This window comes from Oreochromis niloticus, linkage group LG14, assembly GCF_001858045.2.
Source record: "Oreochromis niloticus isolate F11D_XX linkage group LG14, O_niloticus_UMD_NMBU, whole genome shotgun sequence".
Classification (NCBI taxonomy): domain Eukaryota; kingdom Metazoa; phylum Chordata; class Actinopteri; order Cichliformes; family Cichlidae; genus Oreochromis; species Oreochromis niloticus.
The window spans coordinates 19,325,004-19,351,896 of record NC_031979.2 but is presented as its reverse complement, the minus strand read 5'-3'; the positions used below and the strand labels follow the sequence as shown (position 1 = coordinate 19,351,896).

The 26,893-nt window shown below is 39.3% G+C and overlaps 1 protein-coding gene across 3 annotated transcripts in view; it reads right to left on the bottom strand.

Moving 5' to 3' along the window:
• Nucleotides 1–2,811: 2,811 nt before the first annotated feature.
• Nucleotides 2,812–26,893, bottom strand: part of aipl1 (aryl hydrocarbon receptor interacting protein-like 1) — a 44,325-nt gene continuing 20,243 nt past the window's right edge. For 2 of the 3 annotated variants that reach the window (XM_025898318.1, XM_025898319.1), the window contains exons 2-6: nt 6,383–6,562; nt 4,696–4,884; nt 4,055–4,231; nt 3,790–3,931; nt 2,812–3,403 (exon numbers count right to left, since the gene is read on the bottom strand). In XM_025898318.1, the coding sequence (XP_025754103.1) occupies nt 3,204–3,403; nt 3,790–3,931; nt 4,055–4,231; nt 4,696–4,884; nt 6,383–6,484 (810 nt within the window). In that variant the 5' untranslated portion in view covers nt 6,485–6,562 and the 3' untranslated portion in view covers nt 2,812–3,203. Of the gene's footprint in view, nt 3,404–3,789; nt 3,932–4,054; nt 4,232–4,695; nt 4,885–6,382; nt 6,563–8,879; nt 9,102–26,893 lie in introns of those variants that run through there. The other variant, XM_003441569.4, reaches the window with a different exon arrangement.

Below are 26,893 nucleotides of genomic sequence, written 5' to 3'. Positions count from 1 at the left end.
TGTTATCGCATTTAAACTGGGCACTTCCGGCGACGATGCACAAAATAAAACTAGCGCGTTCTCAACAAAAAGCCAGTAAGGGAAAATAAACGAGTTCGTCCTAACTGGTTGTACTGGCATCATGTAGGTTATTTTTTTACTACGTGAGTAACCGACAAAAGACGTTTTTTTTCTTTTGTTTTTTGCACACACAGTACTGTGCAAAAAGTCTTGAGCCACCCCCTAAGACTTTCATTAGCCCATATATCTGTGGGAAAAATAGAAAATAGGTGCAGCGATTTACTGAAACGTGCAAACATAAATGAAAGAACAGTATATAAGGAAAAAAATATAGTTTACACTATCTTAATGAGAATGAAAGTCAATAGTTGAATCCTGGATGGCTTTTGTTCTTTTCTAGGTGGAGGCAAAAATTCATGATTGATAGTGTGTGTGTTATAAGGTCCATGCTTTGAATGCATTGGTAGTGTGTTTGTGATCACTGCCATGCTGAGAAATAAAGCTGTCATCAATCACACGCTTAGATAGTATTGCATGTTGAATCAAAAGAATACCAATTCTGACAAGATCACCAACGCCACTGGTCAAAATCCAACCCCCAAACCATCACACTGCCTCCACCGTGTTTTAAATGGCTGTTCACATTCACTGTTGTACCTCTCTCATTAAAAGAGAGGCCCTGAAGGGCCAGATGCATCTCTCAGGTCCTATGTTGGATGTTTGCTGGATTTTTTCCTACTTTGTAACAATTTGTGTGTTTTTGTGAGCATTTGCTAGTAACACATTGCCTAAAGATAAAATTAAATATGGGTTCTTTGATAAGATGTCTGGTAAGTGTCAACACTGATTCATCGGTTGAGTTTGAATGACTCATGGTCCGCGTTAAGTGACTTAACAAACAAGCAAGAGCATTTAAAAAAAAAAAGGCTCAGGACTTTTGCACAGATCTGTGTAACTCATGCATGGGCATGACCCCAAACTCCAAATAGCTTATAGTGAATGAAATTCCGTGGACACATGCCTTTATCAAGTTACTGCAATATGAGTATAAAAAATAAGAGACAACAACTTTTTTGGATAGGTTAGCTACACAGTATGAAGCAGCCTACGCTCTAAAATAAAATAAAATAAATACAAAGTTGACATTCAATCACAGAGCCTAGTCCATAACAAAGTGACAGAAAATCTCAGAAATCATGCCTTCATGTACTTCTCCTATAATGTGACTTTCGCAGCGTTTTACTTTGCCTAAATGATCGCTGTACTTCCGCCGTGTAACTAGCTCTCTGTGGCTAACTTGGCGCATCCCACTGTTGAAAGCGGGCGAAGCAGGGCTGTCGAGCCCCCTCCCTTCTTCCTCCTTCCACTCCTCCTCCTCCTCCCTTCCCTGCCCTGCTCCCAACATCAGCACCAGCGCTTTATGGAGGAGAGCCAACGGCGGATTGTGCTGCTATGCAGAACTTGCTGTTGTGGCATGTTTGGGCAGCACTTCAGTGACACAGTTCACCATAAAGCAAATCTTTATAAATCAAAGTTTGGGAACAGCTCTAGATACATATATTATTTATTTATTTGGAAAATACGTTGATAGATGTGTGAAGAGAATCCTCTTGAGATAGACAGTATCCGGTTTCTAATGGGCTCTCTATTAAACCACCATGTTATTCTACTTGTTTACTTGCGTTACACCAGGCAAACCTCCCGAGTAACAAATGCATAAAGGGGGCGTTAATGGCCTGTGTTGAATGTCATGTGTGTGTGTGTGTGTGTGTGTGTGTGTGTGTGTGTTTCTTAATACATTTCTATTGATTTTCATCATTCATTGATGGTGCATTAGCATTCAGCAGTGACCTGTTATAGGGATGCTGGGTGGAATGCACTGATAAACGGAGATTCCCTGAATGAAACCCAGCTCTCAGTATGATGTCATGCTATTGAGCTAGTATATTATCTCAGTGTACACGCAGAAGCACGTCTGCTTTCACTGTATTTTCTTCTTAAAGCATTTACTTAAAATCAGTGGTGTCAGTCACGAGTGTTTCTCTCCTGTTTAGTTTATGTTCAGCTTACAGTACATTTGTAAATATATGAAGGGAAGGGAGGAAGGAGTAGTTTTCAGTGCCCACACTCTTGGGACAGATGTGAATGCTGCTGAGACAGAGTAATTTCCCAGTCAGGGATCAGGTTGCTGCAGAGGTATAGTTACAGTTAGAGCTCCATCTTGTGGACGTTCAGCGTTTCTGCAAGACCAAGAAAGTAATTTCTCAGTTTTTAACAGGACACAACATTCACACAACTCAGGTCATTGCCACTTAGTTAAATTACTGGCACATTCATAATGAACATCTGGTCCCGAATCGAGTCATTCGATGGAAAAATTATCAGATGATTGATGAGTTCGATGAGTCAACAACGTCACAAACAGGAACAGTAGTTTTAAAAATATTTTAATTTGTGGAAAATAAATGTACTCCCTTTCTTTGTGGGCTTTAAAAACTAAGCTAACCACAACCGTGTCTCCATAGTATAGAGCAAATGCCAAGTTATTATAACCAGCAAATGGTTGGAATATAAATGACAGGAAAATGGTTAAAAAACAACCAGGTTAGTCCAAAAGTCACAAATTATAACCACAGTTTTTCCGTTTTGCTGTAAAAGAGTTTGGCAAGATGTCTCTTCCTTCCCAGGCTTTGTGCTAAATGGCTTCTGGCTGACTTCTGACTTCTGGCACAAGGTTTTGTAATTTTGTACACCAACACAATGGATTTTAAATCAAATAATCAAGATATGACTAAAGTACAGACTTTCAGCTTTAGTTTAAGAGGTTTAATAAGAGTATTACACCAACTGTTTAAGAGTTAAAGCCAGATATTGTACTCTTTAATCTGACTTATAGCATTTGGGTACATATTTTGGCCATGCTTAACAATGGAGTAGAAATACAAACAAATATTAAATTACAATTTAATCATAATGCAAATCCACAACATATAAACCACAATAAGTCAGGTTTTAACAGTGAAAAGTCCTTCCTTTAATTTTTATACACATTGTCAGACATAATTTGGAGTTTGATACAACCTTGCAGTTTATAAGATGGATCATTTTATCAGATACTGTCATGTAGGTGAGTATCCTGTGCAGAGGTTTGATATTTAACAGCTGAATTCTGCTTTAGTCGATCAGCTCTCAGTCTAATCAGGTCAAAACATGCCTTTGTATTTGAGCTTGTCTTCTTCGTTCTTCTCTTCCATACGCATGTTAAGTATGGCCAGTTCCTTCTTGACAGCCTTTTTCATGCCCGGGTTCAGGTCCAGCACCCTGCTGAAATCCTGCCGGGCCTCCGCCTCGTTCCACACCTCCACGTGGGCCTTCCCTCGCAGGTAGTAGGCCTTAACTATGCCTGCAGGACAAATATAAGCATGTTCGTTTATGCGTTTGCGAGCAGGCAGTCAGGTGATAGAAATATGCAGCTCTACAGTGAGAGAAGACATAACTGACATAAGCGTTTAGGTCTATGAATGATAAAAACACGCACAGGGACCAGGATCAGACTTTAACGGGACTATGCAATGTACAATTACAAGCATCATAAAAAAAAATTCACACGCTCATTCTGAAAGTATGAAAACATGCCCGGCATATAAAAAAGCCTGAATAAACTGTAAACCGTGTGACAGTCTTTCACAACTGGCTGGAAAGTGCGATAATACTCTTGGCAAAGAATTCTCCCCCTGCTTTAAGATCCCTCGCTCGCTCCAGTTAAAAAGCTTGTGATGAGTGACAAACCTGGGTGCTGATTGATAATGTCGGTTGTGTGCTCAATGACCTCGTAGTACTCCTCCATGCGGAGCAAACATTGGCAGTAGTTAAGCGTTAAAGTGTTGGCCATCTTCTCCAGCTTCATCCACGGGACCTCCCATGCTTTCTCCTGATAAGGGAGGAAGAGGTTCAAAGTCATGCCTATAATACTGAAAAATCTGCGCTTTGTAAAGGAATTTCTTTATGGGGGAAAATAAAATTCTGTCTTGGAACAATTTTTTGAAGTATTAACCTTGGTCTGAACATTTTTAATGCAGATGATGGCCTCCTTGTATTTCTGTGTGGCTTCTTGGTAACGTCCCTGTTTGTAGAGTTTGTTTCCCTGGCCGTGCAGCACGGGAACGGCCTTCAGCCTCTCCTCATCACTCAGAGCCCACGACTCCCTGTCATACTCGCTGGGCTGCTGCACCTGTCAGCCACACATGCACATACACGGACTTCAGTTTTCCATCAATTATACTACAGAGCCGGGATGTCAAACATAAGGCCCGAGGGCCAAAATAGACCTGGCAAAGACTCCAATCCGGGCTACCAGAACTTGTTCCCTAATTTTAAATATTTATTTCTCACAATTCACAAGAGTCATACTGACAGATTTCTTTCATTTACTACAGCAGTGTTTCTTTGTTATGCAGAAAAACTGAGATATACTTTGAAATCTTTTTCTAATACTCAGACATCTCAGGGATTAAGTGTGAAATTAAACTTCTTTATACCGACAGCCCATTTTTGATCAAAGTGTACAGTGAGTTTGACATCCCTGTCTGACATCCCCGTCTAGATATGCTAAACCCCTTTAATGCAAATATATTCCTAATTTAAAAGGCATTTATTTGGTAGGCGAGCTTGCAGGTCGCCTTTCTTCTTTCTCACCTTGAGCAGCTCCAGGACGAAGTAGAGCGGCTTCGGTTCCTTCATCAGCTCATCCAGGTCTTCATAGCCAAGGCTGTGGTAGGCAAACATGTTGGCCATGCCGCACGTATGGATGTGCCAGTCGACTGGGTCTTTGCCCTCAGCGATGCGTCGCATGCTTTTGGACACCAGTGGATAGACACCAGTGTGCTGGAAAGGAGGATCACAAGGTGATACAAGACTTAAAGTGACTGAGGAGGATGATTAGAGAGAGGTACCTCTCTCTAATGCCTGTGCCTTAAATGTTTTTACATTATTTGGTGTCTTTGAAATGGCTTGCTGTCAAATATTTATATGTTTTATGGTGATATGACCAAAAAAAACACTGTTATTGTGCTGACTGAACATTGCTCATACATTGCATAATTTACACCAAATGAACAGGTTTAAAGATGCTTAGAAGCTGAACCGTAATCACACTGATATTAATTGTGCCACTATTAATTCTGCTCTAATAATCCAGCACAGAGATGTAATTTTATTGCTTGAAAAGTAACAGGACAACCCAAGCTTTCACAAATGCACTTTGCAACTTGCCATACATATTACTTTTAATTGTTTCCCTATTGATCTGTCGAGGGTGTGCCCTGCCTCTCGCCCTGTGGTAGCTGGGATGGGCTCCAGGATGTTGGCCTATTTATTGTATGTTTCTTTTTTAAATCCTGCCTGATTTAAGCTGACATGTGAACACAACGAATTTTATTATGTGAATGCATAATTACAATAAAGAATCTTGAAGCTTTACACTAAACATTTTACATTGAGTTACTCAGCATTTCCTGCAGCTTGTTTTCTTAACAAGTTATGTTTGCCCTCTGCTGGGTGAAGAGTGGCAGTGTACGACATAGCCAGTGGAGCAGGCTATGTCGTGCAGACGTGTTGCTCGGAGTGAATAAAAGCTCTAAGCCCCATCAAATCTAATCAGAGTGGAGGGGAGTCGGTAGTGCTGATTCAGCAGGAGTCAGAGCCGATTAGGGAAAAGTGAGGCTGCTTCGGATTAATGACAGTATGCCTCAACCCATCTGTCTCACACACACACACACACACACACACACACACACACACACGCACACACACACACACACACACACAGACAAGTAAACTAGCATAAAAAGTTATGGATTACATAACATGTGATAACATATTCTGAGGTAGCATGTCTATATTATAAAGCCTGTTGCAGGGATCGATTTGTTTATCCGTTTGTTTTTATCCATCTTTGTTTATCTGTATGAGATGACATTATTCATAACAACAATAATATATTCAGTGAATTAAAAGTAAAACTTTAGCCGGTACCCGACTTGTTATTATTGCTGCATGAATATTTGTTTAAAACCACAAAATGATGATTTTGATTTTCTTCTAACCACAAGTTATGAAGACTTGTGTGTCACATACTTGTACCTTAACCTTCAACCTCTATATCTGGAACACATCTCATCTTGTGTTATTTTGTTTCCTTGTTATTTAAAGCATTGTTTATAACTCACACATCTGCAGCATGATGTCATTCTGTCTGCACGGACACACTTTTCAGACTAAGTTTGGATCAACAGGATGTAATCCACTTTGAGGCAGACGAGTGAGAAAATCAGGGAGTGTGCAATCAAATAAAAACAAAACCAAAGCTTTTATTAGCACTTACAACGATGTCACACCAGAACTCCGCCACTTCACCGATCCTCATAGAGGACAACAGGGTCTCCCAGATGTCCAGTTTAAACATGTTGCCAATCACTATCTCCATGGGTGTTCCAACCGCTTTGCTGTCATCTATCACCGTACGCTCGTCGTCACACAGCTGCGTGCGGAAGTGGAAGGTCACCTGGATAAACAGTAAGGAAAAAAGGCCCATGCTGTGTGAATCTGCTACAGTAGAGTCGCCTCTTATTTCTTCATATTTGCTAGGAAAATGGGAAATGGTTAAGTGTTTTATTGAAACGTGCAAGCGTAATGGAAAAACACAATATAGAAGGTTTGTGCAAAAATAAAGCCACTGTCAATCAGATGTTTACTGATGGCGCTGTATGGTGGATCAAAATCTGCCTGAACTTATCTGCATTCATAATTTCATCAATTTTAACAAGATCCCCGACACCCTTAAACCACTAAAGAGCCTCTGTGTTCTCCTGAGCTGAACCAGAAATGTCAAATTTGAATTCATCACTCCATCAAACCTGTTGGACCTGATTTTCAGTTCAGTTCTTGTGCAGTTTTGCACCCCTCAGCCCCCCCCCCCCACCCCGTTTCCCTTCTTTAAGAATAGTTTCTTAACAGCAACCCTTCCACTGATTTCAGATGAGGCTTCGGATTTTCTCCTATTCTTAAAGACGTGAATTTCAGATACTGTTTATTTTGTCCAGTGTCCTTCAGGGACACACTGTACACCACGAGGAGATATACCAAGTTTTCAGCTAACAGCTCTTTGGCAATCACCTTGTTGGTGCAAAAATAAAATTTTATGCCTGTCAAACTGTGTTATCTTTGGCATTTTTCATAGACTCAACAAAAGAAATGGGAAAAAATGATTTGCTTTTGCAACAGGTTGCTGGTAAAAAAGTGCCTAAAGACACAACGTAGTCTCTTTGCTACGTTGACTGCTGTGTGTAGCCACAACACTGGTTGATCTCTTGACTTAGGTGCCTTTTTATATGACGAGGACTGGGCTGAAAATGTAAAAGCAGCCAATGTCCAAAGGAACAGTTTTAAAAGATCTTCAGAAAGCCTCAAGACCACTTTAAAAATGACAAAAAAAGTCTGGCTCCTTGGAAGCAAAAGATAAAGAAATTAAGGTTGACTCAAGATTTTTACACAGTACTCTACAGAATGGGCAAAGTGGAGAAAACATAACATCCATAACATTGCGATAGCATGAGCGTAAATACCAGGAGAATAAAGTGGAAGAGGAAGTGCAGACGTATTCAAACCTCAGTGATGGGAAAACATACCATGGTGAAATATGGGCCTGCATAACAGTGAAATCTGAGCATCTCAACAAAAATGTTACGTCACGAGCTTCACACAGCTCAGTTACTCAACAAAGGAGACAGACAGGAGGAAGGTCACACATGCCAAGGTTGCCTGGTTGTGTAATATCCAAGGAATGGAAACCTTTTAAAAGAACTGTGTGCAAGCTGTGGTAACAAAGAAATACCAGTTCTTTCATATGCAGTACCAGTACAATTCATCAGTGAGTTCATGACCCTTGTGAAAGGCTTCAGTGGCACATGAGAAACGAGCAGTAAACATTATTCGGAAAACACCAGAACGGGGTATGAGACAGTCAGTTATCCTCGATCCGGAGTGACACATAATGTAACTGAGATAAGGAGGAAATGCCAGAACTTCAAACGTCTTTAACGTCCAAGCCATTTTTTCAAATTCAGTTCTCACATGAAGAAGGTTCTTATAATTTATTTTGTCATAAAATAAAATAAAAATCTCATTAAAATGTTATAAACCGCTACATCTTCTATCGACCTCTACTGGCAATAATTTGGGAACTACAATAACTTGAACACGCTCATCCCTCTTTGCCCCTCCTGCAGCTTGTTGAATTATTAAATAATAGGTGCACAGTATGGAGATAAAATCCATAAATTGCAAGTAAGAAGGGCATCATCGTCAGCACCATTATCATCAAAAGCAGCAAACCTAAAAAGCTAAATATATGAACTTCTGTACTCTGTTGTTCAACTTTCTGAATTGTGCTCCTTTATTGTTAATTTTGTCTATATTAAAATACACCTTCAAGGAAGTGCAACACACAGTTAGCTCCTAAACTCATTGTGCAGACAGTTATTTTGTTCCTTTGTAATTAAAAAAAGGTACATATGCACTGCTTAAAATTAAAATTAGCCACAGACAGCAGTGTTATAACACAGAGTCGCTGCCTTCCTTCCTCTGCATGGTCTTGTGATGCTGATGACACTATGATAATTAAGTGCACATACTAAAACTGCAGTTTTAGTATGTGTTATATTTTTCGCTTTGTGAGTTATAGTTTTAATTTAACCTATCACATGAAAAATGGTCAAATACGATTAATTTTGGGCTCCGGAGACAATGTGAAGTCAAATGTTTTTTTATGCCTATCCGTGGTAGATTAATTCAAAAGTGTAAATGAAGTCGGCCTACAGTACCTTCACTCCTGTGACAAACTTTGGAATGTCTCCACTCCCTCCATGCAGGATGGTTTTCTTAATTCCTTCTGATCCCAGCAGGAGTGCGTCTTTCATATCCGACATCTTTACCTCACCTTAAATTACCAAGCATATATCTCACACGGAGGTTTGTGTCGGTGTTGTGATGGGTACAATATATGTAAAAGCTTGTTGATGATTTGGCGGTATCGATTGTGGTGGATTAGTTTAGGCAGGGATAATGAGATTAGAAACTTCTCCTCCTCTCCTTATGTTCCATCATCCCTCTGTAGCACTCATCCTCAGCACTTTCTCTAAACACCCAGGAAACCTCCAGAAAGAGCGCGATAACAAACGAAATGGAACAAGGTGCATATGTAGCACCACAACAATCCAGGACTAGATTTAATTGGGATGTAATGTCAACATTTGGCTGGATGAGAAGTCCTAATGTGTGTGTTTAATTGTGTGTTTGTGTGTGTGTGTGTGTGTGTGTGTGTGCTAGAGATAAAACATGAAAAGAAAACCCTGTATAGGTCTACAAGAGCAAAACTGGAATGGTTTCCATTCCAGAGGAAATTTCCAGGATTTATGTGGATGTGGTGATCCGAACAATGCAGAGAATACTGAGAAATGGTGGAGCAGACAATTACTCTATGGACTCCTTGACCTTGTCTATGAAACATCTGTCTCCCATCTGTGCAGTGCCTGTGTGCATGTGTGCGTGTGTGTTATCCAAGTGCCCCGTAGTGTTTGCTAACAAAGTCTGCAAGCAGTTTGAGGGGGCAATTATTCTCAAGCATTACCCAGTGTTAACGTCTTATTCCATACTAATAGCACAAATAGAAAACCCAATAACTGCACCTTGGCAACCCTCACAATTGTGTAACTTTATAGGCTTGTGTTTCCTCTGTGCAGCAACATGGAAAAGTCAGTATTTCGCATTGAATTATCAAGCGAGGCAGCTGTCTAATCTCTGTTCAAATAAGACCTCTGGAAAATGCTGCAACCTTCTATCAGGTTCACCTTTTTTCCCCCCACTGATGTGACAAACAGGATTGGGCAATAGTTCGGTATGTACTTGGCAGCTGCTCAAGGTAAAGGCAGAGCTCACCCCCTCTTGTGGAAGAGCTGGGCAGTGCAGCAGGAGTTTGCCCGCTTCTAGATCGTATTGCATCTGATTTGAAAGTAAAGCTGTTAGAGGCAATCACGTGTAAAGCTGGGCTTTACAAACAAACTATTCACACAGTCTTGTGGCACAGAGGTGCTTATGTTAACTAAAACCTTCACAAACACATTTAAATGTCAGTTACAAAAAAAATAAATAAATTCCTCCTTCTTCTACATTCTCCCTGCCCTGTCTTCTCTGCTTTTTGAAAGTGAAATGCTGAAAATGCAACATGGGTACATGGCAGAGTGCCTCTCTCGGATGGCAGATTTGTGTTGCTATAGTTACAGCCTTTTGCATCATCATATCTCTGAGTTTAGAGGAACAATCTATCGCTGGACTCCTATAATTACTCATAAACCTGAAAGCACGTCCCAAGAGAGGTTTCAGATTTAAAGTCATGTGTATCACCATTTCTGGTCATTTCTTAAATTAAGAAAAACAACAACAACAAAAAAAACAAACATCTGACCTGCTGGAGAGGTAATACTATCACAGCAGTTTCTGTTGTAACCGCTTTGTGTCAGAGTGACTCATATTTCTTGCGTCACAACGCCTACACCTTGTTCTATTGCTCTGCCTATAGTCCATTTGTGTATGTCTGTGTGTGTGCATGCAAGCATGTGGGAATTTTCTGCATGTACATTGTAGCGTGGGAAATTGAATGCGCCACTTTGATAAACCACATGCTCGCATAGCTTTGAGAATGGGTTCATCCACAAGTAGTCCTGCCAACAGGCAGCACAACCCAGTCACTGCCATATTTGAGTTCTTCTGGAAACTAATTGGTGATGCAGTAGTTCCACCTTAAGCAAGTAATACTCTATTTCTGGAAAGTACAGTCATGGATTTCCTGGGGTGGAGCTGTTCACTTTGTAAAAAGCCTTTCATTCATATACATAACACACGGGGGAGGACTTCCTCCATGACGCACACTATATACGCACATAGAATAATGTTTATGGATGTGTACACCATTTGTGCTTCTGCTGCTGCTGGGAACAAAGCACAAAGAGTAAACAGGAGAGCGATAGCCGGAGATTACCCTTTCTTTCTCTTTGAGATTGACACTTAGAGCTGATCAGGCAGATGCAAAAGGAGGAGGAACAGACACTGAGGGGAGGTTTGGAGCCAGCACACAAGAGCAGGAGGCATCAAACACATGCATGCACGTACGCATATGTTTGATAGAATGGTCACTTTGAAAGTGCACCAAAGTGTTGAAACAGAACAAAAAATAAAATAAAACATAAAGTGAGTAAAAAATAAAATGGTTCAAAATCGTTTCAAAGCCAAAGGAGTTTAGGAGCAGCTACTGCAAAGACCCAATCTCAACTTAGGTTTTGGACTGGAGGATAGACGGAAGTGTCTGCCCACCGGGCTTTTAAAAGATCAGAGCGGTAAGGAGGAAAGAGCCTATGCAATTCCTTAAAAAACAAAACAAAGCAATACAATTTTAACCCGTAACACTGATGTTAGAGCTTTTTCACCAACATGAAAGTGGTGGTGATGATGTTTCAGAAAAGCTCATTAGTGTTCTGGGTTAAAATCAATCCTAAAAACGACTGACACCCAGTGTAAGTAAGTGTAAGGAAGCAAATATGGGGGACATGCAGTCTTGTTTGTATGTGCCATGCCGCTGGGTTTTGGATCTAGTTGAAGTTGACCATGTAAGCAATGACAGACTGATACCTGGACAACTGTTACAATAATGAAGTTGAGATGAATGGATTACCCTCTGAAAGTCTCTGAAGCTCAGAAACAGCTTCACCTTTGCAGGTAGCTGAAAAAAGCGAATTTTAATGAGAACATTTATGTATTTATTTACATGTTTATTTAAAAAAATATAAATCCTCAAAAGGTAGAAATTGCGGAGGTTAGGAGTTCCAGTCACAATGATTTTGGATTTTTGTTCATTTAAATTAACAAAATTATGTCTTAACATCAGTCTTTTTTTGTCATGGGCCACAACAACCAACTTTGATCTTAACTGGAATGACAGATGAAACTATGTGATTACATAAAACGTTCTGGTAGTCCGTTACCCAGATCGTACTGTAATTATGAAATATAAAGTTTTTGTTAATTCACAGAAAATGTACTGTAATTTTTGGGCTATAAGCCGCTACTTTTTGCACAAGCTTTGAACCCTGCGGCTTTTAGTCAGGTGCGGCTAATGTATGTACAAAACAGGATTTTCCCCTGATTTTAGCTTGTGCGGCTAATATTCAGGTGCGCTTTATAGCCGGAAAATACGGTAATTGTTTATCTATTACTTACTTTGGTGTAGTATGAATGGCAATGGCAGGGTAGGGTCTTTATCAATAGAAAAAGCTTTAAAACTGTGAAAACGCAGGTAAAAATCTATGCAGTCCTTCACATTTTCCAAAGTTGTGGGTTGGATTGGAGTTTTTGCCAGGCCAATTCTGGCCCCCAGGCCATATATTTGACACCCCTGCTCTACACAGTCCACTGAGGCCCTTGGAGGAGTCATGGATTTACGTTTCAGTAGCTGGTAAATCAGTGAGTCATCTGCATGACAATGAAACACTGATATGCATGCTGGGTCAGGAATAAATTTAGAAAAAAAAACTTTAAGTAAACTGACCTACTTTACAAATTTAAGAGTAATTTTAATGTCAGACGTCTTCGTTTCACTTTTGAAACACTAGGCTGATTTTGCATAAGATTGTCTCATTTTACTGAAACCTATCATCCTCCCATTTTTCTCCTGCTTACCTAGTTTAGGATGGTGGTGTTGGGGGGGCTGGAGACTATCCCAGCTGTCATGGGTTGAGAGCTGAGGCACAGCCTGGATAGGTTGTCAGTCTGTCGGAGGGCTAACACAGAGACACAGAAAACCACTGAGGCTCACATTCACATCCATGGTCAATACAGCTGGAGAACCCACAGGGAGAAGGTAGAATGGCCTCTGCCGGCCTTTGACACAGCAGACGTGAAGCATTCGAAGTTATTTAGTCAGGTTTATTTTCACCTCAGAGTCAGTTCAGTATTCAGTTATTTTAGATCTGTTTTGCTCTCCATCAGATAATACTGAAGGAGTTATCTGAAGGAAATATCTGAGACTTCTTGAAAAAAATATATTTTAAATTTTTTTTGCTTTGCTTTAAGATTTAACAACATACAGCAAAAGCAGCACATACACTGTATACATGCAAAACTTGTAATTTTGGGTGAAGGATCGAAATAGTTCTCCCACTGCTGACAATACAGAGCAGGTCCATGGGACCGCGTCACAGACTATCTATCGCTTCTGTGTTTATGCATGTGCACATCTCTCAGGTTTAGGAGAAGTGACAGAATCGATGGTTACGTGGTGAATCACAGCCTCCCTGGTCACTTCCACAGAAATGCTTCCTCGCCTCGCCAGAGAAAAACTGACTGAGAACGTGTAAACCTCTCTGCAAAGCACAGGCAAGCGTCCTGTTCAGCCCAGAGTCAGTAACCTCAACTGGAAGTCTTGATCATACACAAATGCAAAGGCTCATGCACACAGTGTTATGAGGTTTAATCTGCTTTGACTTTGAAAGGAAAACTTTCAACCTACTCTTTTTCCTACTTAGTTGAATAGATGAATGTTTTTTTATTTTATTTTGTCTTTTGGAAAGCTAATTGCATAAGACATGTGTTACATTTAGAATCTAGGTTAGAAAACCTCAACCTTTGTGTTTAGATTAATGATAATTTGAGACCTGCCACTACTTATGTAAAGAATTACTTTGTTCAGGCCAGTGCATTGAACTGTTTGTGGGTTTCTGTAAATTAGCCCCACTTTGACATCATTATTTTAAAAGGATGGTTGTGCTATCAATTGTACATACAGTAAGTGTTCCTTGATGAGTGGTGGTTGATTGGTAATGAAGAGTACTGGTATATATTTAGCTTTCAGACCTCTCTTCTGTGGAACCAGCTCCCAGTTTGGATTTGGGAGACAGACAGCCTCTCTACTAGATTATTGTGTCTTCTGTCCTGTCTTCCTGTTAAAAGGGAGTTTTTCCTTCCTGCTGGTGCCAAGCAGCTTTTTGCTGTGATTTGGTACTATATAAATAAAGCTGAGTTGAAATTAAAAAAACGTATTACTAAATGCAACTGTAATGCTTTTGTAGTATTGTTTCTAAAGATTGAATTCCATTCGAGCTCTTTGAATTTGATTTTGGTGTCAATCTTGAAGGAGGTGATTTTGTGCAGTAAAGATTTTATAAAGTTTAGATCTGTTAAAGGAATGATGGATACTTCTTAAATGGAGGGTGAATGGAGTCAAGGTTGCACTGAGCCAATACTCTGCTTCTGTGACAGTTCAAGCATGAACATAATCTGTCTGAACTTTGGATGAGTCTCTCCCCGTGAGGCCACTGATACCAGTTTTAATCTCAAATTGTCTCTTTCTAGACTGATTAGTTATTAATTCACAACACTTTCAACTCCTATAAAATTGTTATGTCTCTTAAAACCATCCAACATTGTTTCAGTGTTATCCTCTGCATATCTTGGCTACAACAATAAACATCCTTTATTTTTGTACCATTTGTAATACACTATGATGATAAAAGTATCATTACAGTGTATTACACATTACACCTACAGGAGCTTTTATGTCATCAAATTCTAAACTAATCCCTTTTGCCGGTAAAAAGGCTTCCACTCTTCTCAGAAGGCTTTATTCAAGATTTTGGAGTGTGTTTGTGGGGATTTCTGCCCATTCGTCCAGCTATAGAGTTCAGACACTGATGTTGGACAGGCTGACTCACAGTCTCCGTTCTAGTTCATCCCACGGGCGTTCGATGGGGTTCAGGTCAGGGCTTTGTGCAGGCCTGTTAAGTTCTTCCACACCAAACTTATCCAACCATGCCTTTATGGAACTTGCTTTGTGCACCGATGCACAGTCAAGCTGGAACAGAAAAGGGTCTTCCCCAAACTCTTCCCATAAAGTTTGAAGCATAGAATAAAATGTCTTGGTAAGCTGAAGCATTAAGATTTCCCTTCATTAGAACCAAGAAACCTAGGCCAACCCCAGCAAAAACAATGATTAAGAGGTGTGGCTCAATACATCTGTCCATACAGTGTAAGTCAATGTGTTGCCTGAACAGGTAAAGAGGCAAATGTCTGAATAACTGATGGAATAATAGTCTTTGCACCACAATCCGCAATAACACCTTAGGTACAAAGCACATATGTTACATTAGATCTTCCAAATATGTTGTCCAAACATTTAGCATAAAAAAGAATTATGGTCAATTATATGTTTCAATACCCTTTTAGTTTCCTACTATTTGCAGCCTTTTTAGTGCCTTTGCTTTGTGCAAGCAGAACATGGTGCACGTGAATCCACAATGGTACATTTCAGTCTGCGTAAGGTTACTAATCACTCAAGTGCTACTTAAGCAGAATAAACGTGTAGGCTTTCTTGTGTGTGAATTCAGAACTGCTGTTAAAAATAATAGCATATTTCCTTTTTAGCCAGTTAGATTAGAACTGTTAGGATTCTCAATGCATCGCTCATATTTCCTCTAAAGATTTCAAAAGGATAAGCAAGATGGCAGCAGTTCAACCAAGCCAGTCAAATCCTTCAGCCAAAAGGGATTTCATATTTGGATCTCATATTGAATGTTTTGTTTTTTTTAAACTGCGTGTACACTATATTTACCAAATGGAGGAAAGCTGTGGACAGAAATGACATTCATAGATTACAGATGACTGTGGAATTCAAGCACTCATGTTCAGGACTAAAGCTGTGGATAAATTGCTTCCAGTCCTTACTTCCATATATTTTTCCACATATTTCTAAACTCAAAGTGTCTTAAAAAGATTCTAAAGCAAAGTCACAGCTAGCCTTACAAAATGTAGCTTGGAGTCAATAAGAAAGAGAAACAAGAACAAAACAAAAGCCTAAAGTAATATTTCTTTTTCCATATTTAACGAACAGGGAAAGGATGTGAGAGATATGTTTTTGTCTCTTGTTTAAATCCACTCATGCAGCAGAAGATGCTTGTGACTCGGGCGTCTTGTCATGCAGAGAAGACGAGATCAGAGGTGACTGCTCTCTAAACCACTGAGACAGAGGACTTTTGGCCCTGCAGTACCTTTTCCGACCAACAGGAGGACTTCTAGGTTGCTGGCTGTGTGTGTGTTTGCATGTGTGTAGTAGCTGTCCTGACTTGCAAATTTCTCAGGAACAGCCTGCACTGGAGTCTTGTGAAGTCATGCAGCGGGTAACAAGAGGCGAGAAGTTTCTAGAATATCACATTTGCTCAGATTCGTGAGGTGCACACATCGATACCTGCACTTGGATGACACCTCAGTTTACATGGAGGAAATTAAATACACAGTACTCACTAACTGATTATTTCCTCACACGACCTATATTTTGTACATAAATATGTGTATTGTTTTGCTCTGATATTCACGGCTCCATCCTAATCTCTGCTCTCGTCAGTGCAGCTGGACTTCGGCCCTGCAGCTCTTCGCAGCCTCAGCTCCCCCTGAGAGGGCCCCTGCTGTCCTGCTTGCTGCCTGGCCCTGACCTTTAGTTACATACCAGAACACATAGCAGCAAGGACAAAGGGCAAATGCACATGACACATAAATACACTCTTATAGTACATGCAGGCTCTCTCTTTCTTCTATAATGCAAAGGTGACTATGTGGCACGGGAAATATTGGATATCAGAGTCTGTGATTAGAATCTGTGATAGAAATACACACACACACACACATATATATAATAAATAATACATGCAATTAAATTCAATCACTTTATCTATCTTTATCCAATTTATAAACACTAGTAAACCAAAGATTGATGTCTTTGGACTGTGGGAGGAAGCTGGAGTACCCGGAGAAGTCCCCAAGTGAAAAACACTTTCAACATGCCACATGCAGTACCTGTCAATACAGGGCCTTAGTCAGACCCTTAGACTCAGTATTTTGGTATTTCTGTGTTTTTCATTGGGTTTTTTTTGGCATTTCGTCCACACATTAACAATGTTTTAGGCCACTAAAGGCACTAGAGCTTTTGTAAAATGCTTTTACGTGTGGACACAGAAAACAAATATTTTGCCTTGCAACATCAGAGGTGTGCTGTGTTATTGTTCATAGGCTTTAGGATTGCCAACTTTTTAACTATCAAATAAGGGACACTCTGGCTTGCCAGAGGCACAATATACAACCAGCTGGGCATAGTGTAAATATGCACTGTATGTTCATATTCTTATAATAAAAATGCAGTAAAGGGTTGGGATTCAGTTTAATCAATACCTCATCTAAAACAAAGAAAACTACAGTAAATGATAACTGAAATCACATGGGCATTTCCTTTGAAAAATAAGCAAATACTGTAAATATGGGCTTCAATTACCCAGTTTATTAAGCTACACAGACCAAACAGCACCTTATTTTTACAACTTGTGCATTACTCCTAACATCTTTTGCACATACTTTATTGTGTAATATGTTATTAGATTATACTTGATGGCTTGAGCACCAGGAAGACTAGCAACCACTATTGTGGAAGCTAATGGGGTTCCTTATATATAAATAAAGAATTCAATAATTGTGGTGAGCATAACGTCAAAAAGTGCAGGTAACAGTCAATATACGGGACATTTAAGGATGTCCCGGATAAAACGGGACAGTTGGCAACCCTAATAGGCTTCAAACTGACCAACCTTTCTAAGGCTGGAGTTATATTACTAGCTGCTGCTGTGGCATGCTATTGATTGCACTTGACACTGTTTTTCCCATTTTCAGTTTGTGTGTACATAGCCCAGAAGGGTACTGAACTAAATATAGAAGAAAGTATGGAACAGCTGCCATTTTGCTTTTAGCTTACTCCAGTGCTTCCAGTCTTCCATAGTGGCATATGCTAGTCTAGCCACAGTGTTGGGAAGGTTACTTTTAAAATGTATTTCACTACAGATTACAGAATACATGGCCCAAAATGTAGTTTGTAATGTATGACACTAAGTAAGTCAGTGTGAGTAACGTATTCTGAATACTCTGGATTACCTGATATATTGTCATGCTTTATACAACTACATCAACGTACAATTGCTGTGTGATTTATTACAATCACTGAAGGCTACTTGCCACCGAGCTAACATTCTTAGCTAGCGTTAGCTGAGGTTAGTTAATAGACTGCAGACTGTTAGACTTGATTGACAGCATTAACAACCTGCTAGCTGCAAATAATCATGTGCAGTTCTAAAAGCAATACCAACTAAATCTTAATATAAATTTAGTAACAGTTGGGTGGACATTAGGTAAGGCTGCACTTTTTCCATTGATCTCATATAGAAAATTATTTCTGTATCAGTAATATATTTCTGCTTTCAGAACTGCACATGATTATTTGCAGCTAGCAGGTTGTGATGCAGCCTTCAGTAATAAATCACACAGCAATAGTACATCGAAGATACTGAAGTGGCACATAACCCAGGTAGCTATCACTAAAACAAGGTAGTTAGAGTAGGCTAATGTTAGTTTTTTAAAAGAACTTACTTCCAGATGTTTCTTTATGTTGCAGTCTTTTGACACTGAGAGCAGCTTGGTTGCTGGCAAACAGAGTTTGCATTGCATGGTCAGATTTCGCCCATCCCTTTTTTCTTTAAAAGTGAAGTGGTGTCGGAATATACAAGTAAGAAATACATTCCTGCCCGTGCACTGCTGGCTCTGTCGTGCTGGCTCCGGGTCCATTGTGTAACTGACGCCACCAACATTAACAGGACACTTACATTAGAGCCTCTTATTGCGTGTTTTGTTTGGGTTTCCAGCAAAATTAGAGAGGGGATAGCCTAACATATGATACAGGAAAAGACCACCGTGTAATCTATTTATTTCAACAATGTAACTGTATTCTAATTATCACCTATTTAATACCAACACTGTCTAGCCACAATAACTGTAAGCAGTGTGGGATATCCTCTAACCTGCATGACAAGAGTGTTAGAACTTTACACAGTATAAAAAAAGAAAAATGGCCCAGAACTACTTTTTCTTCCACTCCTGTCCTCTCCTGTGAGCCTGACTGGACACAACGATTGGACACAACAGTGATTCAGATTGTGATTACCAGATGACGTGAACCTATGCTAGGTGATTAGCATGCTAAATTTGGTAAATATCAGTGCAACAAACCCCCCTAGGCGTATTGAAAATTATTCATTTAGTTATGTTTTTGATGTTTAAATATAAAAGTTTGACCCCTTTTCCTAGTAAACAAAGAATTATCCTTCTATGCTAAATCTATGCCACAGGTAGATCATAACAGCAAACCCTTCACGTAGGCTACGTCATATTTGCTCCATATATTTAAGTATAAATTAAGTGTAACTGTGCATTTTCCTTATTATTTAGGTTTCAGTGATTCCTTGCAGTCCAACTACAGAGCATGTTAACATTGATAATGATTTGGAAGAATTGTGGGATTTGCAAGAGACAGAATTATAGCAAAAAAATTTAATTAATGCATCAAAGGCTCTTTTAATCTAATTTCCTATCTCCCTTCATCTTAATTAGTTATCTCAAAAGTCCTCAAAAAACACTGGACCCTGCAGTTTCTTTTGACACAACTTGATTATTGCTACACATGGAATTTTTAAACTCCAGTCTTAGGATTTCCATTAATTAACCAAAGTGTCTTAGTGTACACCCAGATTATGCCACTGGGTTATTTCTTCCTTTCTTTACAAAGCTCCTTCACAGTCAGCAAAGACGTTACACAACTCAATAGGCTACTCTTCTCTGACTAGTAACTTTAACATTCAACTCAGTGGAGTTTTAATTTAAGAACAAAGCAGATTAAATGAGCCCTATTATGAAATCCTATAATGAACATATCCTTGAGATTAGTGCTTGGTAAAATGAAGTTTAAGCGTCATCTTAAAACTTAAATTAGCTTTAAAATACTCATTTATCGCTGTAATATGATGGTTTTACTGCAAGTTTGGAATTCAAGTGGGTAACTTGTAGATCACACATCTGTACCTTTAACAACTCATAACAAGTTGATTGTAAATTGTCAAAGGTAATTGGCAGGACAGTTTTGATGAGACAAAGACAAAGACATGGAAAATCCTCTTGTGCCATGCTGCGAGCTAATAGAGCTAATTGACCCGACAGATCTATACAGACCTAATCCTATTGCTTACTTTCAACAACAGCTTATTCTACTATTAAGATAAGCCACGCAGATCGCTTTCTCTACCTGCATGACATACAAAATGCAAAAAGAATCCCGTATACAGAGACATATAAGAGTGAAAACAGTAATTACAGGATGTTTCCTGTGACAGAACAAAAGAACAAATAGGTCAGAACATTAGAAATTGTGTCCATACCATATATGTGCGAAGTGCGTCAGCAAAATCGGAGTTCTGGCTTCGCCTGTTGCTACAGTAGCATGGCAACAAACCCTGATTTCACTGACTGTTTTTCATTTAAGAGCACGCAAGGGCAGAAACATTAAAGGCAATAAAACACATTTTTTAATTTAACAACAAAATTCTTTGCTATAAACAGAGTTCTCCAAATGAGGCACATGCTAGATGCATGATGTTACTTTCCTACTTTTTCATTTATGGTACAAACATTTTTGATGCTATTAACGGCTACAAACAAATACAAAACAACAGATAATTAGTTTTCTGCAGAAAACAAGAACAATGTTGCTCATGCACAATACTTTCTCTTTTTTTTTTTGCATATGTTTCAGATCATAGAATAAAATTTTAGTCTTAGATGAAGGCAACCAGTTTTTAAATGATAAATTTAATTTATTAAGGAAAAAAACAGTTACTTGGCTCTGTGTGAAAAATAATATCCCCCTAAACCTAATATCACTGGCTGCGACAGCTTTGCAGCAAGAACTGCAATCAGCTGTTTGTGATAACTGAAATGAGTCTTTTAGTTGCTGTTGAGGAATTTTTGTTTTTGGACTTTTTGCCCACTCTTCACAATTGTTTTATTTCAGCCACACCTTTCACACACACAGATTGATTTTCTGGTGTGTTTTGGATCATTGTCCTGTTGCATAACCCACGTGTGTTTGAGAGTGTTTCAGGATTTTCTGGTAAAGATCAGAATTCATGGTTCCACCAATTACAGGAAGTCATCCAGGTCCTGAAGCAGCAAAGCAGGCCCAGACCATCACACTACCACCACCACGTTTGACTGCTGGTATGATGCTCCTATTCTGAAATGCTGTGTCAGTTTTACATCAGATATAACGAGACTCAAAGCAAATGTGAGACGATCCTTTGGCTGTTTTTTTGTCAGCAGTGGTTTTGTCCTTGGAACTCTCCCGTGGATGCCATTGTTGCCCAGTCTCTTACTGTTGAATCATGAACTCTGCTCTTAACTAAGGCAAGTGAGGCCTGTAGTTCTTTAGATGTTGTTCTGGGATCTTTTATGACCGCTAGGATGAGTCATTGATGCACTTATCCAGGAGGTCATCCATTTTGGTAGGAAGGTTCACGCCTGTTCCAGGTTTTTTCCATTTGTGGAGAATGTCTCTTACTGTGGTTCACTGGAGTCCCAGAGCCTTAGAAACGGCTTTGTAACCCTTTCCAGATTGATATATGTCAATGACTTTGTTTTTCAGCTGTTTCTTTAGATTGTGGCATCATGTGTTGCTTTTTGAGATCTTTTAGCCTACTTCACTTTGTCAGACAGGTTCTACTTCAGTAATTTCGACAGGTCTGTGAGTAATCAGGCCCGGAGAACTCCAAAGTATGTTTTTTTCAAATTGGGCCAGGCAGTTTTGGATAATGTTTCCCCCTCAGTTAATTAAATAATGATTTAAAAACTACATTTTGTATTTTCTCTGTTCATCTTCGTCTAATATTAAAATTTGTTTCAGGACATGTATACATGAAAAATATGCAAAAATTAAGAAGTGGGATAAATACTTTTTCAAAGCACTGTAGTTGTTATAATCACTATAACATCAAGTTTTTAACTGGTAATATTAGCAATCTTTATAATATTAAAAAGGCAAAGCTAATTTTAGAGCTTTTTTTTTTTTTTTTTTTTTTAAATCTTTTCACTGTGACATTAGTTAGTCTCCTTCTGCAGTCTATCCAAATAGAAACTATAGTTAATTCGAAATCAATTAAACAAAAAAAAATTATGGCTTATATTTGTGATTCAGCCTCTTGCTATAGCATTATTGTTTTGTTCTGGCTTATGTTTTATTATATCTTTGTGTTGTCTGTGTAAGGTATTGTATGCCCTTTTCTGGTTTAAATTACTTAATGCCATGAAGTCATCCTGTTACCAAACCCTGCCTGTTCTGAGAGTTCTGTGCTGTGATCAAGCTATGCCGTCATGACCTTTCCTTCTGGGTCAGTGAGAACATGGGAGAGAAAAGCAGAATATTGAATGTGATTGAAGTGAATCCAACAGAGAGCGACGGGATCGACCTGAGTATTTTCCCTCAACAAGCTGGTCTAATCTGTTGGTTAGACCAGGTCAAGGGATTAAATGGTTGCTGTCCGGTGGCCAACCTATCTGACCTCAACAAACTTAACCTGGCCCAGTCCCTACGACAAAATGTCTGTCTTACTATCCAATAGAAAAGTGTGTTGTTAAAAACAAACAAATCAACCAAACAAATTAAAAAACAGACAATAGGTGGGTATTTGTAACACACCTAGGCTCGATTAAAAGGTCTGTGAATGTGTATAATATTATTATACTGTATGGACAAATAACAGGTAAAAGTAAAAAATGCTACCTCTTTATTTAAAAAAAAAAACCTTTAACCTGTTGTATTCAGACAAATGCTACAAATAAGAAATCTCTAGTCTATTAGGTTTTGAAATGTGCAACCTGTAGATTGACTCCTACTGATTTTTAGTTTGAACAGCTTCAGGCACACTACATATCTTTAAAAGGAGACTGAGCCTTGCTTTTGGAGCTCTGGAGCTAAACCAAGATATGTGAATAATGCATCGATCCCAGCCTTACAGTATCACAGTTCACTGGTACACTCTGCATGACTGAACACAAACCCAGTGAACTTGGAAGTCTCTGCACTGCCGGGAGAGATTATCCACTCAGAAGCTCCGTTTCAAACCCAGAGTCATTTCCTGACCGTGGAAGACCACTGAAATAGCCAGACATTTGACTGGAGAGCCTGATGGCAAGCACGCCCTTGTGGGAGTCTGCAGCATCTGACCGGCTTTAATGTGGACCATGTGCTCTCAGCTGGTCCTGGTCTTTATGAGCAACTATTGACAATTTCCTCAAGTATGCGTGAGATGCACACAAAGAGGGGCACTCCCTGACACACCAACACACACACGCACAATGTTTTCCATCTCAGTGACGATGCTGCATGCGGGTAGAATAAAAGCTCAGCCTGCTTGCAAATGGATGCTGTATCAAGCAAGCTAGCTAGCTAGCTATCTAGCTTTACTTCTTCATGGCTGCTGAATTTGCTCACTTCAAACACCTAAAAGCTTCTTCTGGTAATGTGCATGCATCCAGAGGACACTAGAGGTTCTGGTACTTTACTGGCGTAAAATTAGAGGAAGCAAGGAGGTGGCCTATATTCACTACTTACAGTAAGAGGGGAAAAAATGAAGCTACAGGCAGCCAGCTGGCTTAGCATAAACACAGGAAATACACTCATGATATAAGAGTACATCTAGATTCACTCATCAGCACCTCGTATATTATTCACTTAAAGTAGGTTTCGTTAAAAAAACAACAAAAAACCCCAATATAATAAGCACATTTTTCAAAATGTCAAATTATTTATTGCTTTCATCTACTGGCGCTAAAAATATACTCAAGCCAAAAAAACCTATTAATGTGAGTGGAAAAATATAGCAGAACAATTTTCATCTAGCACATAAGTAAATGTGTCAGTGGTTTTCACTCGTGTAACACAAGCTGAGCTGTATCCAAAAAAACAAAAAACAAAACTTTGCTGTTCCTCTCTGAGCGCTAATAAGTAACAGTAGCTTGGAAATCCTAGACGGCCCCCACGTTCACCAATCTTCCTCTGTCTCCCTGTCTCTTACAAGGGATTAAGTTGTCAGGTTACATTGAACTCTGAGCGCCCTCCACCCAGACAAAACCGTCTTAAGGTGCAGGCCGTCCAGTTATTTATAACTCTGCTGGTTAAGCCTCCGCTCTCCACGGCCTACTTCAGCGCATAGACATGTATGGGCGTCTGAGCTCTAATTATGTGGATTCGAGGGTAACACATCATAGTGGTCGTTTTAGCGAGTGTGTTTAAAGTATGTTGGACTATATCTACATGCTTCACGCTGTGGCAGTGTGTGTGTGTGTCTGCACATCACAGCTATTTAACAAGATTGTCTAGCCACTACTGGTCAGACTTTCCAAAGAATTACATAATGGGTGCTTCGCTGAAGAGCACCAGACTGACAAGAGCACCGTTCCTTACGTCACTGCACACTAAAACTCACACACACACTTACATACGGTGAAATAGTAGTGCGGGCAGCAGATTTGAGACACACAATACTGGTCTTTTCTTCTTTTGTTACAATATCCTACGTCTCACTTCCTTTCCCACTTTCTCTCGCTTTTTCCCCCCTCACAGCCCACCTATCTGGAACTACCATCTATTTTCAGAGCTCAGTGCAAGCCAAGTATCTGCTGCAATGTGTAGAACACATCACAAGCAAAGGGGCCCTGTTGAGACAGGATGAGTTCTAGTTTGAGCTATGTGATGAGTGAGTGAGTGAATGAAGGATACTTTTTATTATCTCACAATGCTTTCAGAATGTCTGACCTTATACCTTTTTATAACACATTTAATACACTGTGCACTTGATTGATTTACTCTTATAATATCATTGAAGAATGCAGGATTAAAATCTGACTTCTTCTACACTTATCCTTATATTTTTAATTATCTCTGATTGGATTTACACCTGTTTGCTTCAACATTCCCAACATTCCCAGAGAAAAAGTCAAACAACTGCTTTTGCGTCTATATGAAAGGTGAGCTATTTTACTTAGATTGACATTAGTGGTATTCTCCTTGTTCTGAGGGGCTTCAATAATTTATGGCCATCTCCTTTACTGGTACTAAAAGATGACAAAAAAGCTCTAAAGACTGACTGTTTCAATAAGTATTCCCCCATAAAACAGCTGTCTGAGACAAAACAGAGCGCCATCGGGCCACATTCCCTGCATTCAAAAGAAGATGACCCCGAAGAAAGACAGCATGAGTAAAACCAGACCTCGCCACATTTCAGCTGCTGCCATTTCTACAATAATTCTTCAGTGTTTGGCTGACAGTTTATGCACTCATCACAAATTTCACACAAAATTTCATGAATCAAGTTAGAAAATCTTTTAACCAGTGTCGTAATTTCATATCTGCATTTTCTCCCAGATACATTAGATAATTTCTGGAGCATGAGCAGTAGTATAAATTTATAGCTTTAAAGTAGACAACTGACACTTTTAAAATGATTATTTTATTAGCAGTCTATAGCCTGTGATCTAGACTCTGAGGTTATCACTTCATGCAAATGTTACAGATAAAATTACACAAAAAAATGAGGAGCAATCCACCCGTGTCAAAAAAAAAAAATCAAGGTCCTTTCACACATATTTCAAATTTAATGTTAATAATGAGTAATTTATTAATGTCTGACCCAGTTCCACAAACATCAAAGAAACAGCGATACAGCGATACAGGAGTGGGAATATGGACATTACTTTTTTTTTTATTGCACAAAAGGACAAAAGCACAATGATAATGTGCAAACTGGATCTAGGAAAGAAACAACTGCATTATACTGCTAACACAACTTCAGCTTTTTGCAAGCCTCTGCACAGACAGCATGCTAATGCAAAGCTAGTAAAGAACCCAGAGTGATTTTAAAGCTAATTGTATTTGGACCCTACCTCAGGAGCCAGAGCCTGATCTTCAACAGGTAAAAAAACGGAGATGAGAAGTCAGGCTTGTAGCCTCGGTTTCTACTGTTTGATGTTTCTACAGCAGAATGACTGTGGCGATCACTTTGAAGTCTCCTGGGGCTGTTTTTTATCTGCTTTTTGGGGCCTTTGTGTTCATTCATAAAAGCTAAAATAAAAATCATAAATGAATGAGCGTCCTCATTAGCATAGGGATTTGTGTTGTTTTGTGGGACTGTAGCCTAAGGTTTATATTGTTAACTGGTAATTATATGACAAGGTGTTTCAGGTCATCAAAGTCATTCAGCAAGTACAATAACAAATTACTTTCTCCAGGGTAGTTATTAAGTAACCTGTAATGGCACTGCCTTATATGGGACCTTTACTTTAAAATACTCAGCATCAGAAAAATGTGTAATGAACATGTATGGTATGCTAGCTGGATGTAAGAATACGGGTCTCGGTATCTAAAAAATAGTTGACGTAAAACAATGTGGACCTGGATTTATTGAATGAACTGGAGGTCATCTGAGGTCATATCATAACCTACATCATTACTTAAAATAACAAGTGATATCTAATACGTTACTTTTCTGGAGAATTGACTATCTGTCTTCCTCCCTCACCCCCAACTGTTTTGTGGAAGATTGCTGCTGCTACCCTGAGCTTGGTTCTGCTGGAGGTTTCTTCCTGTTAAAAGGGAGTTTTCCCCAAGTGTTAGCACCTAAAGGGTTATCTGAATATTATGGATTTCTCTGTATTATTGTAGGGTCATTACCTTAGAATATAAAGTGCCTTGAGGCATTGTAATGATTTGGGGCTTTACGGTGCTATACAGAGAACTTGTACAGCTGATGTCTAAAACTGTCAATTTGTAAATTTGATCTTAAGGAAAGACGATATGTGCACAGAAGGTTTTCAGAGA